At 49.0% G+C, this 14182-nt stretch overlaps 1 protein-coding gene across 1 annotated transcript; it reads left to right on the plus strand.

Annotated features, from left to right (window-relative positions):
- The first annotated feature begins 465 nt into the window (after positions 1–465).
- LOC141998728 (E3 ubiquitin-protein ligase TRIM39-like) lies at positions 466–12202 on the plus strand. The gene is made up of 6 exons (XM_074971704.1): positions 466–2076; positions 3691–3786; positions 6068–6298; positions 8912–8934; positions 9023–9129; positions 10074–12202. The coding sequence occupies exons 1-6, from the start codon at positions 1666–1668 to the stop codon at positions 10613–10615; spliced, it is 1410 nt and encodes a 469-aa protein (XP_074827805.1). The 5' UTR covers positions 466–1665; the 3' UTR covers positions 10616–12202.
- Positions 12203–14182: the final 1980 nt, after the last annotated feature.

Genomic DNA, 14182 nt, shown 5'->3' on the forward strand with positions numbered 1-14182 from the left:
AGGAAGAGACCTTAGCTCATTAGGACAATGACAGAGCTGAGAACAGAACCCCAGTCCCATGAGTGTCTATCTCATGACCTACCCACTAGGCCTCATGGCCTCTCAGCTGGCAGCATGCAGTGAGCCCTGCTAGCACAATGTGGCATCGGTCTGTGACTAGAGAGAGAAATAAAGCATCATTTCTTCTCATAGAAAAGCCACGTGTCTGATTTTAACTCTTCACATTCAAAGACGAGTCAGCAGTTCCATACTAAAAGATCAGTACAAAAATCACACCTGGGTATATGTGAGCAGGGAGCCCATCTAACCCGGGGCTATTTCTACTCCAGATCTTTCTGATGGAGCCAGGGGAGGAGCCGGGCCCCTTGGATGCAGAGGAAGGGGAGAGTCTGCAAGGAATTTGCACAGGTGAGGAGTCTGTTAAATCAATTTAGAAACCAGGGGTGGGGGAAGGAAGCAGCTGGGATTTGCACCAAGGCCCAGTGAGCCCTCCCCCCAGTTCTGCCCCATCTCACCTGGTCAGGTTTGCCCCAGCAGTGGTCACATCCTCGTGGCTTCCCTGACCCACAAATACACCACTCTACTGCTCCCTTTCCTGAGTATTCAGAGTGTTACATGGAAGCAGATCTGGTCCTTCTGCTTTGGGGGATTTGGTCTCTAATTTCAGATCATATCGTTATTTATTTCTGCCATTCCCCCTTCCCAAGGATTCTTTACTTCCCAACGCAAGGAATGACTCGGAATTTTGCCCCTTTATTCCAGCAGAGGATGGGGCAGTGAATGTAAAGGAGGAGAATTGTCCGCAGGGGGCGGTGTCGAGAAACTCCGAAGGGAATGTTTGCCAGATTCCTGAGCAGGTGGTGCCCTGTGAGAGTCGAGGCAGCTCAGGTCAGGAAAAGATACCAGTGGAAGAGGCACAGGGCAGAGCCACTTCCCCTGGCAGAGCTCTCAGGCAAACTAAAAATATTGAAGCCCATCAGAGAATCAGCCCTGGTCAGAAACCCTATAACTGCCCTGAGTGTGGCCAAAGCTTCAGTGTGAGCTCAGACCTTAGTAGACATCAGAGGATCCATACGGGAGAGAGACCCTATAAATGCCTTGAGTTACTTGGTAAGATGACAGATCAGCGCAAACAGTTTCACAAGCTCTGAGTTTTATTTGGGATTTTGTTTTAAATGGGTTTGTTTTTCTAGGTAGGCAAAAAGGTTTAAAGTGATAAAAGAAAGGGAGTGAAATTCATAGAGCTCTTGGTCTTTCAGTTTCCAAACAGAATCAGGATGTGTTGTAGGTGTCGAGATCTTAATAAAGGATGGAGTTCCAACCATCGGATGTGTCCTGACAATCTGATTGCCCATGGAGTCATTTGTCTTTCTGCTCTCACTGCACTCCCTGCCTGAGTAGACTGTCAGACTCCTGGCTGTTACGCTGTTACGTGACACGAATTGCATATGGTTAGATATTAAGCTGAGCTGGGAATGATCAGGGTCTGGATGGATGCCAGAGAAGGCTGTGAAAGCCACAAGGGGCGGTGACTTGGGGCAGTGATCCATTCTTAGATCAGCAAGTAACAACCTGCTCCTGGCACTCCAGCTGTTGACCCGTGTTTCCCAAGGTAGGAAAGCGAAAGCTAACTCAGCTCTACTCCCCGGAGGCACCAGGGCTGCCATGAACCCAGCCCTGCGGCGCCAGCGTGGGGTTGTTTGTTCGAGCTGCCAGGGCCCCTATAAGATCCCGGTGACCTTTAAAGGGTGCAAGCACAAGTTCTGCCGCTTCTGTGTCACTCCCTTCAAGGGGGAGTCGGGCACAGCCACCTCCTGCCCCCTGTGCCACAAGGCCCCCAGGCACGGAGACGACAAGCCCCAGGGGCAGCCAGGCAGCAGGGCAGATGAAGCTGAAAAAATCCATCTGGAAGTGGGCGAAGAGCCTGAGGTGGAGTGGGAGTGCGGGGAACACCAGGCGGTTCTGGACTTGTTCTGCGCAGAGGATCAAGCCCTCATCTGCGTGAGCTGTAGGGACTGCCAGGCTCACCGCACTCACACCGTGGTTCCCATTGAGGAGGCTGCCCAGGAGTACAAGGTAGGGGGCTGCTGTGTCTCTGCTCTGCGACTCTGCTGTTCAGCCTCTCCCTGCAGCTGGCAGAAGTGACGGTGAAATTCAGCACAAAGCCCAGGCACCACTTACACGAGAGACCTCCTGACCCACACGTCTGGCCTGCACTGCGGCCAGCCCTAGGGAGGGACACGGAAGCCTGGCGATAGTGCCCATGAGCCAGGAAACATCTGTGCCTGAGAAATACTCGACCCTGCCTCCTCTAACTGCGCTCCCACCAGGCCTGTGTCCTCCTCTTACCTTGGGTTCCATTGTTGTGTGGCTGGACCAGTGGTGGATTGCTGCATGTGGCAACAGGGCTTGTGCCCAGGGGCCCTGGCCAATTTAGGGCCCCCAGAAAAATCTCGCTCCCTGCTGTGGCCCTGGGGCACAGAGCGTCTCTGGTCTTAGGGCCGCAGAGGAGGGTTTGGGGTGGAAAGGAGTGAGCGGGGGATGGGGCTGCGGGGAAAGGGGTGGAATGGGGTGGGGCCACGGGGGAAGGGGTGGAATGGGGCAGGGCTGTGGGTAGAACGCGGGTGGAGCTGTGGGTGGAACAGGGACGGGGCTGCGGGTGGCCACTGGTGCCAATTAGGGGTCTGCAGGTGCTGAATGCCCCCCTTCCCCCGGGCTTTTGTACTTCTTCAAAGTTTAATAGGCAACGAAGTCGGGGGCGGGAGGGGTGGGCAAGGCAAGGCCACTTTTAAGCAACTGAAATTAGTACAGCTGCTGCTGGAGCAGTCCGGAGCATTTCTCTGGCTGAGTGGTCACAGTGCCATTGAAATTTGACTGGGCTGCCCCTGCCTACAGCAGCGAGTGCTGCTGTGACTTGACGCATGGGCATTTTGCCGAGACCATTACTCCCAGCAGCACCAGCTCATGCGCCACGTGGGTGAGAGAGAGGGGAGACTCCTGGGACCGGAAGAAGGTTCCTGCTTCGGGGTGGGGTGTGGACCAGAATTTGCCTCCTCCCCCCCCAAGAAGTGCCTGAATTGGCACCACTGATTTCAACCCCCAGGAAACTAAGCTATTGTGTACCACAAGTAGAGAATAGGAGGGACCAAGGTGCAGCACTGCTAAGGCCCCTGCAATAGCCAGAAATTGATTAAGTGAGATATACCCAAATGATCCTGGCAAGCAACCCATGCCCCACACTGCAGTGGAAGGTGGTGATGGCTGCGAAAGCGAGTTTATGTATAAATTAAAATAAATTAATTAATTCATGCATCAATTTATGCAAAGGCTTATTGTAAAGGTGTCAATTGTGGTGTTTTGTGTGTGTGTGTGTGCATGCATGCGCATATGCACAACCATTGCACACCTGTTCTTCTGATGCAATGCTCTTGGACTTTGCCTTTGCAAATTTGTCTCCCAAATTATTGCAAATATCTGCACATCATGGTATCGCCGATGTCCCAGTCTCTGAAAGCCTGCATCACAGCTTCTCCTAAGGCAGCGGGGGTCATCAGGCAGAGCAGACCATGCTGCTTATTTTCCCTTGGTGCTCTTGCTTTTCATCAGTTTAAACTGTGCTGTGCCCTTAGCCTGTGTGTAGCGATTTTCTATGATTTAAGGAGAGCTCACTAGCTGTGCTTTTCTTGCCAGAGGAAGCTGCATACAGCGGTGGAGCTCCTGAAAAAGCAGACGGAGGAAGCTTGGGAGCTGAAATACAAGGAGGGAAAGAAGACAGCTAACTGGAAGGCAGGGTCCCATGGTTTTAACCATTCACAAGCCTGTTGGCAACTGCAGGATTTCTGGGGGTTCTGGCAAATGTCCGCAAGGAGGAGGCTATGTCCCTTTGGCATTAGCCATGCATGAGGGCAGACGTAGTGCCTGATTTTTCGGTGGGGTTTAGCATCCCTGGCTCCCACCTGGCTGGGTCCCCAGCCCTTCTGGGAATCAGCCCCCCACCCCACCCCCTAGCAGCTCATAATACGCTGCAACCCAGTAATTGTGTAGCATGTTCTCATTCTCCAGGTTCTGCTGCCATCATGTGGCCATTTGATGTCATTGCTCTCCAGTTAGCACTTCCTATATAAGTCTTCCCGCTCCCCACGGCTATGGCAAGATACCAATATTACTTATTTGTATCTTTATAGCACCAATAAGCCACACCCATGATCAAGGCACCATAGCGTTAGGTGCTCTCCAGACAGGGTACTCTCAAGGTCCCTTCCAGCCTTACATTTCTATGATGCTCTGATAAGAGAAAGCCCTTGCCCCCAGAGAATTTAAAATCGAAATAGACATAGGGTGGGAGTTGAAGCAAAGGCACGGAGATTTTCCCAGGGTCACCCAGTGGCTCGCCGGTGGAGTAGAGAATAGAATCCAGAGGTACCGAATCCCAGTTCAGTGCCTGATAGGAACACAGGACCGGAAGGAACCTCCTGGGTCATTGAGTCCAGCCCTTTGTTATCACAAGACACCCCATCAGAGCATCCTGTTCGTAAACTGACTAAGCTCCATCTGCAAACTGGTCAGGTTGTTTGCCCCCACTGCTCTTACTGGGAAGCTTGTTCCAGAGCCTTGCTCCTTTGATGGTTAGAAACTGCTTCTTCCCATCCACCAGGCCCAGTGATTCTCAACATGCACGCATAGACCAGAAACGCAGATGCAGCTGCATCTCTGTTTTGTTTTGTTTTTAATTAAAAATACTGGTAGTTGAAAACCTGTTTGTCAATCGTAAGAAGGGAAGTGTCAAGCGATGATGAGCAGGTGTTGCTGTGTGCCGAGAAGGGGCTATTTTCTGTAGTGAAGCACATCAAGGGAACCTAGTAACTCACTCTTGATTGATGGGGGAAAACATCCCAGGTGCTGTGTAAAGAGATGGAATCCCTGCTTGATGTATAGTTTGGAGCAGGTTAAAACTGCACAGCATGGAGAAAGGAGCAAGACACTTAAAATCCCATAAAATTTCTAAATTCTATATTTGCTTGCTCCACAGCTAGGGCTCCTATGCGCTGTGATAAGCCAATTATTAATAGTCTTTGGGGCTTTAATATGTGATGTCCACCCCAAGGCAAAAAAAACCAAGCACAACACCTGTCCACCACTGGATCCCTCACCATGGCTTTGATTACTATGCCATATAAAGGTTTTTAATTAACACTGCTTGCTAGTAATACAGGAGATCCAACCAGACTCAGGGGTCTAGTGTCTAGAGCAGAGGTTCTCAAACTGTGGGTCGGGACCCCAAAGCAGGTTGTAACCCTGTTTTAAGACTTGATGGGGCCCAGGGCCAAAGCCAAAGTCTGAGCCCCATTGCCCAGAGCCAAAGCTAAGACCCTTGGGTTTCAGCCCTGGGCAGCGGGGCTCAGGTTAGAGGCCCCCTGGCTGGGGCTGAAGCCCTGGGGTGGCAGGGCTCGGGTGGGCTCAGGCTTCACACCCCCTCCTGGGGTCATGTAGTAATTTTTGTTGTCAGAAGGGGGTCGCAGTGCAATGAAGTTTGAGAATCTCTGAGCACAGAAATGAGGCTCTGGAAAACCTGGTTTCTATTGCTGGCTCTGGCCTGCTGGTGACCCTGACCTATCACCTCCCCACTCTGTGCCTCAGTTTCCCCATCTGTAAAACAGGGGTAATGATACCGACCTCCTTTTAGAACACTTAGAAATCTACTGATACAAATTGCTAAACAATAACACCTAGCTCTTATATAGCACTTTTCAGCCATCGATTTCAAAGATAAGAACTGCACATTACTGTGCTGGACACCATCCATACACTGTGTAAGCGACAGCCCCTTCCCAGAGAACTAACAATCTAAAGAGTCAAGACACACAAAAGGTAGGGGAGGAAACAGAGGCAGAGGTGAAATGATTTGGTTGAAGTTGCATAGCGGCTAGGTGGCAGAACAAGAAGTAGAACCTTCCAGGACTATCCACTGGGCCACGTTGCATCGCTACCTTCTTTACATTTATCCCTACCCCAAACTGGTTGATGTTTTTCGGTGGTTGTTTTCAATTTTTTTTTACCTTTAACGAAGGAGAAGACACACTATCAGAGAATGTGCATCGAGATCGAATTTGAGAAGCTGCACGAATTCCTGAACGAGGAAGAGGAGCAGCTGTTGCGGAAACTGAGGAAGGAGGAGAAGGAGACCCTGAAGCAGCTACATGGGAATATAATAAAGCTCTCAGAACAGCGCTCGTCTCTGCAGAAGCTCATCACGGAGATAGAGGAGAAGTGTCAGCAACCGGCTGCTGTGTTGCTGAAGGTGAGAGACTCCCCCACCCTGTCAATCCATGCTGAATTACCGGGTATCACACACCATTGGCATTGGATCTAATGACCAAGGAAGAAATAATTATTTCAGTTTTATTGTTATCTAAATAATAAAATCCCAGGCTGGAGGGTCCATCTGCTCCAGAATTTCTCTTGCTTTTGTTAGAGGAATGTTCCCATGCGCCTCGCAAGAGCTGCCATGTGATCATCCTCCATAGGATCAGTGCTGCTGATGAAAGATTGCTAGAGAATTGTTGCTCTTCTACTCCTTCTCTCGCATCCCCTGTGCAATCTTCTGTAGACGTCCATGTGTCTACAGCTGCTCCGTAGTTGTGCTTGCACAGCCTCCTCTGCCCACAAGCCCATGAGATCCAATATCTCCTGTTTGCTCCAGGCGGAAGCACATCTGGAGCATGTAGTCAGCATGTTCAGCTGGGCAGTTGCAGACAACAAGGGAGAGGTACTAGGTGTGGTCTCCCAGCTGGGCAATCAGGAAAAAAGCCCTTCAAAAATACACAGGAATTTCAAAGGAGGTGGGGTGGCTTTGGGTCTCTGTGACCCCTGAGCAGTGGAGTTCACGGTTTTGACCAGAGTGGTCACTGTCGGGCATTGTGGGATAGCTGCTGGAGGACTGTTAGGGTCAACATAGGTCACGCAGTGTCTACACTCGCACTGCTTTGATCATGGCTCACCACAGGGGCATGCACAGGGGAGGGAAAACAGGGGCATGGGCCCCCCCAAAACCTGTATGTCCCTGCAGCCCGGGGAGGGAGGAAGCAGCAGGGTGGCTGGCTGCTGGCAGAGCTCCTCCTCCCTCCACCCCTACAGCTGCTGCTTCTCCTTCCCTGTTGCTGGAGTCCCACATGTTGCCTTTGCCTCCAGCCCCTGACTCACCTCAGTGAGGTGTCTGCCGCCCATTCGGGGAGGCTAGCCCCCGGCCCACCCCTTCTGCCCAAGGCCCCGCCCCTCCCCCTTCCCCTCCAGAACCCCTGAGCGTCCCACGTGGCCACCAGAAACCCCTGCCCAGCCCTGGGCTGCCCGAGTGCTCCCAGCCCTGGAGTGCCGGGTGGCACAGCCCCAGCCCCAGAGCACCAGATGGCATGGCCCAGCACCCCCAGCCCCAGCACCCCCCTCTCCCAGAGTGCCGGAAAGCGCAACCCCAAGGCCTGGCGGCCCGAGCACCAGCCCCAGCCGCTCTGAGTCCCAGGCCGCAGGCCAGCCAACCCTACTCCCAGCCCAGGCCATGGGGGGAAGAGTGGGAAACAGGAGGGGCCTCGGGGAGGGGGGCCACACCTGGCTGTTTGGGGAGGCTCAGCCTCCACTGGCCTGTGATACATGCCACCCATGCTTGGGCATGCCGCTGGCTCACCGCTCTTCAGGGAGGTGGTTTCACTGTGTTGCCATAAAGGGCCGCTGACATTGGCCGGAGACACGTGCGCAAATAGGTTTGATGCAAGGCGAGGTCCATTGGTCTAACATAGCATAGACCAAGCCCAAGGTCTTCCTGCGCAGTGGTACAGGTGAATGAAGAAGGATATTTTTGAGGTTAAAGCACTGGCGCAGGACTCATAAGACCTGGGCTCGATTCTCTGCTCTGCCACAGATCTCCTGTGTGCCCTGGGGCAAGTTACTTAATTGCCTCTCTTTGTAGAATGGGGTTAATACCAGTATAACCTGACTGGTGTTTGCAAGAGTAAATTCACTGGGTGTGATCCTCAGCTGGTGAGGATTTTGGGTTTCACTGACGTCGGTGGAGCTCCACTGATTTTCACCAGCTGAAGAGCTGACCCATTAATATTTATGAGGTGATCAGACACTAGGGTGATGGGAGTCCTTCTGTGAAAACAGGGGCGGTGGGTATCACAGGCCAGGGGAGGCTAAGCCTCCCCTAACCCAGGCTGTGGCCCTGCCCATGCTCTGCCCCAAGGACCCGCCTCCCTCCCCCACTCCCTTGAAGCTGACCGGGGCTCAGCTCCAGCCAGCAGCCTGGAGCTTGGGGCTCAGGCTGGTAGCCCAGGGTCAGGGCGGCCAGGGGCCGGAGTGGCTTGGGCCAGCCGGTGGCCCAGGGTCAGGCCAGTGGCCCAGGGCAGGGAAGGAGTTTGGGGCTCCAGCGGGTGATGGTGGCAGGGCCTCAGGCAGAAGGGGTGGGGCCGGGGGCTAGCCTCCCCGAAGGGGGAGTTCATGCTCTGCCCATGCGTACAAACCTGATGCATGCTTTCTCTACTACACCTATGCGCTGTATACGGAGCATCTAAAAGCTCTTAGGCCCAGCTTCTCAAAGGCATTTAGGTGCCTAACTCCCAGTGGGTCTTAACCACTTACCCAGAAGTAACACATTTTCAGCATAGGAACAGAGAAGGGAAGCTGGGAGGTTGGTGTCCCTGCAGGGGCAGAGTTAAGGTTATTTGAGAGCCTTTAACAATGCTTTTCCACACTCTCATATATGTGGGAGCTCAGAAGAGCTATAGAATGAAAAGTTATCGTTGAGTTTTACAGTTCAAGGAAGGATCTAGTTTATGATGCAAATAGTGTGAAAAAAATCAGTGAATATTGGTTTCCTTCTGTCACTGCAGAATGTGAATTCCTTTCCATTTTCTCCTTTTAGGATGTGAAAGACACATTGACCAGGTACTTTTTGCATTGACTCCAGTTACAAACTTTGCATAAATGTTTGTCCTGAGCCAAGGAGTGATAAGTTGGGCTGTGTTCTTCTTAGGAGTGAAAATATTCAAGTGCAGGAACCTGAAGCTGTGTTTACTGAACTGAAGAATGTATACAACATTCCTAGCATTGATATTATTGACATTCTAAGGAAATTCAAAGGTAAGTGAAGACTGTTCCTATATTCAGGTTCCCAGATGTTTCATGATCTTGCACCATGGAATTTGCCATGAAATTCAAACCTTAACCTCAGAACTGTTCTCCAGACTATCAGTTTCCATTTTAAAAAAATTAAAAACAGCTCACATGATTAGCAAGAAAATATTATAAATTCAATCTGAGGGTAAACTGAAGCAGTGATTTTTGCCTGAGTCTGCAGACAGTGTGACTCAGTAGCTCTAAGAGTAGGGAATTGCTCTTATTCATCTCAATGGAGTGTCGACTCTGAAACTTAATGGTAGTGATATAGGCGGTGACATTACCTATTTCACTGCCAAGCACTTTGCACAGAAACATCCAGCTAATGTTGGCTTGCTTATCCCACAATACCAAACTGCCTCCTGGTGCTTAAAGCCCCAAGTTCCAAAGCTTTCAGCTCCCTCTTCTGAACACCTTTTATGATGTCACCATTGGAGCAGAGCTCTGCAGCACATTGTGAACTGAAAAGTGCTGGTCTTGGTATGTTAAGACAATTCTCATATAGGACCTGATCCAAAGCCCACTGAAGTATATGGGACTCTTCCCTCTGGCATTGGATGGGGCCCCAAGCAGAACTGGTCTAAGTAAGGTAATACAGGGCAAGAGAAAGGAAGGAGTCATATCCTCATTTTTACAGAGGGAAACCTGAGATGCAGAGTTTAAGTGACTCACCCATGTCACACAAGGAGTCTGTAGTAGATCTGTAAATTGAACCCAGATCTGCTGGCTCCTTATCCACAAACCCAACTTTCCTTTGCTCCCTGCCACCCACCACAGCCCAGTTTAGCTTTCATGACTCCTACTTTATGTAGCTGAAATATTAATGGAGGAGCAATTTAATTTCCCTTTAATCACCATGCCTTGTCCCTGGCAATGACTCTGTGACATTTTCTCTCTTTTTTCCCCAGTGGATGTGACTCTCGACCCAGACACAGCTCACCCCAACCTCGTCCTGTCTGAGGACAGGAGAAGCGTGACACACAGAGGCATGCGACAGGAGCTGCCCAGCAATCCCGAGCGATTTGATCCTTATATCATGGTGTTGGGCTCCAGGAGGTTCACGTCAGGGAGGTGTTACTGGGAGGTGGAGGTGGGAGACAAGGTGGAGTGGGACATAGGGGTGTGCAGAGAATCTGTGGGCAGGAAGGGGCAGGTGATATTATCTCCTAGCAATGGATTCTGGAGAGTTTGGTTGAGGAATGGAGATAAGTACAAGGCTCTGATCTCCCACCCAACCCCCCTCACTGTCAGTGTGCGGCCCAGCCGGGTGGGGATTTTCCTAGACTACAAGGCAGGCGAGATCTCATTTTACAACGTGACAGACAGGACCCATCTGTATTCATACAGCGGAGCCTTCTATGGGGTTCTACGGCCTTTCTTCAGCCCCGGTCTCCATCGGGGAGGTGAAAACACTGCTCCGCTGACAGTCTACTCGAAGTCTCTGGGCTAGCTTCAATAGGAATCAAAGACACACACATGGAAGGAGCACCAAGTCAAAAAACTCCTCCCTCCACCAATACCTACCCCCACTCACACTCTCTCCTCCTGATGGGGCTCTGATCTGGCTCCATGGGGAAGGGGCCATTGTGGTGGTGAGGAATGCAGGAGTAGATTTGGTCCCATGTGGCAGGAGATGGTGAAGTGGGATACGGATCATGTTGATTGCCCAAGGGATTTCTGGGGGAGGAAAGTAGCCGTGAAAAAATATGTAGCAAAATGACAACTCATTTAGCTAACTTTTAGAAAAAGTGACTAATCAAAAAAAAAAAAAAACCCAACCGAAGAAAAATTGGTGACAATTTTACCCTCTTTTTTTTAAATCACAAGTTTTATTAAGTGTTTTTCACCAAAATGTTGACATTTGAAGCAGTTTTGACCAGCCCCATATGTGACTGAAAAACACAGGCTGTGGGGAATTCAGAAAAATGTTGTCAAATTCCCCCCTTTTTTTCCTTAAATCAAGCATTTGAATTTTTCATTGCAGTTTCAAAAGCGGCTCTCCTGATCAATGATTTCTGGGTTGCCTCATTTTTTTTAATGCCGAACCAGAGATGCCTTAAAGCAGCCACACTGTTTTCAGAGGGAGGCTAGCTGAGCAGCCCCTTTCCTGTATTTTGGGCACTCAAAATCAATTGGGGCACTCAAAATCAAAGGTACTGAAATTTTAGGCACTGATCCTGTGAACACTCAAGCACATGCTTAACTTTCTGCAAGTAGGTAATGACATTAGTGAGTCCTGCAGGTAACTTCAGTGGGACTGCTTACATGTGCAGAGTTAAAAATCATGCAGTTGTAGAGACAGGAACTTATGGCACTAAAATGGAATGATAAGATAATGACAGTGAATGATGCTAGGAACACAGGGGAAATGCCACACAATGAACCCTGAAATTATTGTTTTTCTTGATTGTGCTGCTGAAGAGAAAAAAAAAATCCAAAAGCTGCCTTTAATGGCATAACATTAGATCTTACATATGTGTATGAAGCTACCTTTGCTAAGGAGCTGGCACATTCCACAAGATTTTGCAAGGGATCTGCAGATGTGTCTAACTTCAAAGCCTAAAACTACAGCTGATCAAAAATAAGAGCTATTCAAACAGTTTTCAGAATAGATTCCCATTAAATTTCAGTGGGAATTGTGTGGCTAAATCCCAACTGTGCTTTAAAAAAATCTCAAATATTGTTTTCTAGAGGTACAAGCTTGTTCAGCACTGAGATTGAAGTTTCATCACTTAAATGGTGGAAGATTTAAGTAATTTAAAACTTGCAGTACTCAGGTTTCTGGAGTAACAGCATGCTCATTACCAGTCTGATCCTCTGAATCAACAGAAAGACTGCTATTGTCCATCAGGTTTGGAACAGACCTCAAAACTAATTCACCAGAGACTTGAGCAATAATTTTTGTATGTGTATACTGTAAAAATATTTAAAACGATGGGCTGGCAATAGGCAAAATAAACCACAGTTAAAATTGTAGTTAAATTGTGGTTCAGTGTTAAATTCTGTGAAATCAATGAAAAATAAAATGCATAAATTGTTAACACTTTGCATCTGCCATTATCAAAACATTTTTACGTGGATATCTTGGGGGCAAAGAATTAATGTCATATTTTATAAGTCATAATTTCTTTAGACCAGTGGAGCTCAATCTTATTTCATAGGAGGGCCATATAAATCCAAGTACAACCTCGTGCGGGCCAAACAGATTCTACATATTTTAATAAGATTTAAAGTCCCCCATATTGATTTATATTTTAAGTTTAGTTTGTTTCGTATGTATTTAGATAGTTTTCTTCTATATACAGTATTGTCTATTTAATGACAAAACACTAATGAATTGGCCGTTAGTATATTGTGTTGAAGCAGGCTGTGGGCCTTATGTAATGCTCTGGTGGTCTGTGTATGGCCCGTGGGCTATAAATTGAGCACCCCTGCTTTAGACAGTGAGGGTAATTAACCATTGGAACAATTTACCCAGGGTCATGGTGTTTGACAGAGGAGCCAACAGGATGTGCTCACCTGCCCTGATATGAGAGGCTTTTTAGCTGCTCTGATCCTGTGTAAGAAATGCAGCACCCAGGATACAGGCATGCAGCCACACATAGCTGCAAACAAGCAGAAAGGGAGAAACATCATGGAATTTGACTTACCCAAATTAGCATAACAAAGGTGGTGACAGTATCATAATACTTAAGCATGCATACAAGTGTAGTTAGTTTAAGATTTTAAGGCTTTTTGTAAGTAGTACTTAATGATAGTTTAAAGTAGGTTTAGCTAGAAATCCAAAATGGAGGACTCAGGCTGAAGAATCATAGAGTATCAGAGTTGGAAGGGACCTCTGGAGGTCATCTAGTCCAACTCCCTGCCCAGAGCAGGACCAATCCCCAACTAAATCGTCCCAGCCAGGGCTTTGTCAAGCCTGACCTTAAAAACTTCTAAGGAAGGGGATTCCACCACCTCCCTAGGTAACGCATTCCAGTGTTTCACCACCCTCCTAGTGAAAAAGTTTTTTCTAATATCCAACCTAAATCTCCCCCACTGCAACTTGAGACCATTACTCCTTGTTCTGTCATCTGCTATCACTGAGAATAGTCTAGATCCATCCTCTTTGGATCCACCTTTCAGGTAGTTAAAAGCAGCTATCAAATCCCCCCTCATTCTTCTCTTCCGTAGACTAAACAATCCCAGTTCCCTCAGCCTCTCCTCATAAGTCATGTGTTCTAGACCCCTAATCATTTTTGTTGCCCTTCGCTGGACTCTCTCCAATTTCTCCACATCCTTCTTGTAGTGTGGGGCCCAAAACTGGACACAGTACTCCAGATGAGGCCTCACCAATGTCGAATAGAGCGGAACGATCATGTCCCTCGATCTGCTGGCAATGCCCCTACTTATACATCCCAAAATGCCATTGGCCTTCTTGGCAACAAGGGCACACTGTTGACTCATATCCAGCTTCTCGTCCACTGTAACCCCTAGGTCCTTCTCTGCAGAACTGCTGCCTAGCCATTCGGTCCCTAGTCTGTAGCGGTGCATTGGATTCTTCCGTCCTAAGTGCAGGACTCTGCACTTGTCCTTGTTGAACCTCATCAGATTTCTTTTGGCCCAGTCCTCTAATTTATCTAGGTCTCTCTGTATCCTATCCCTACCCTCCAGCGTATCTACCACTCCTCCCAGTTTAGTGTCATCCGCAAACTTGCTGACGGTGCAATCCACACCATCCTCCAGATCATTAATGAAGATATTGAACAAAACTGGCCCCAGAACCGACCCTTGGGGCACTCCGCTAGATACCGGCTGCCAACTAGACATGGAGCCATTGATCACTACCCGTTGAGCCCGACAATCTAGCCAACTTTCTACCCACCTTGTAGTGCATCCATCCAGCCCATACTTCTTTAACTTGCTGACAAGAATACTGTGGGAGACTGTGTCAAAAGCTTTGCTAAAGTCAAGGAATAACACGTCCACTGCTTTCCCTTCATCTACAGAACCAGTTATCTCATCATAGAAGGCAATT

Source organism: Natator depressus, chromosome 14 (genome assembly GCF_965152275.1).
Source record: "Natator depressus isolate rNatDep1 chromosome 14, rNatDep2.hap1, whole genome shotgun sequence".
Lineage (NCBI taxonomy): Eukaryota > Metazoa > Chordata > Testudines > Cheloniidae > Natator > Natator depressus.

Bases quoted from the DNA above. Each gene is read 5' to 3' on its own strand.
- LOC141998728 (XM_074971704.1), top strand. From the start codon at position 1,666: ATGAACCCAGCCCTGCGGCGCCAGCGTGGGGTTGTTTGTTCGAGCTGC. The intron at 6,299-8,911 runs GTGAGAGACTCC...TTCTCCTTTTAG, and splicing joins CGGCTGCTGTGTTGCTGAAG to GATGTGAAAGACACATTGAC. The intron at 8,935-9,022 runs GTACTTTTTGCA...TGTTCTTCTTAG, and splicing joins GTGAAAGACACATTGACCAG to GAGTGAAAATATTCAAGTGC.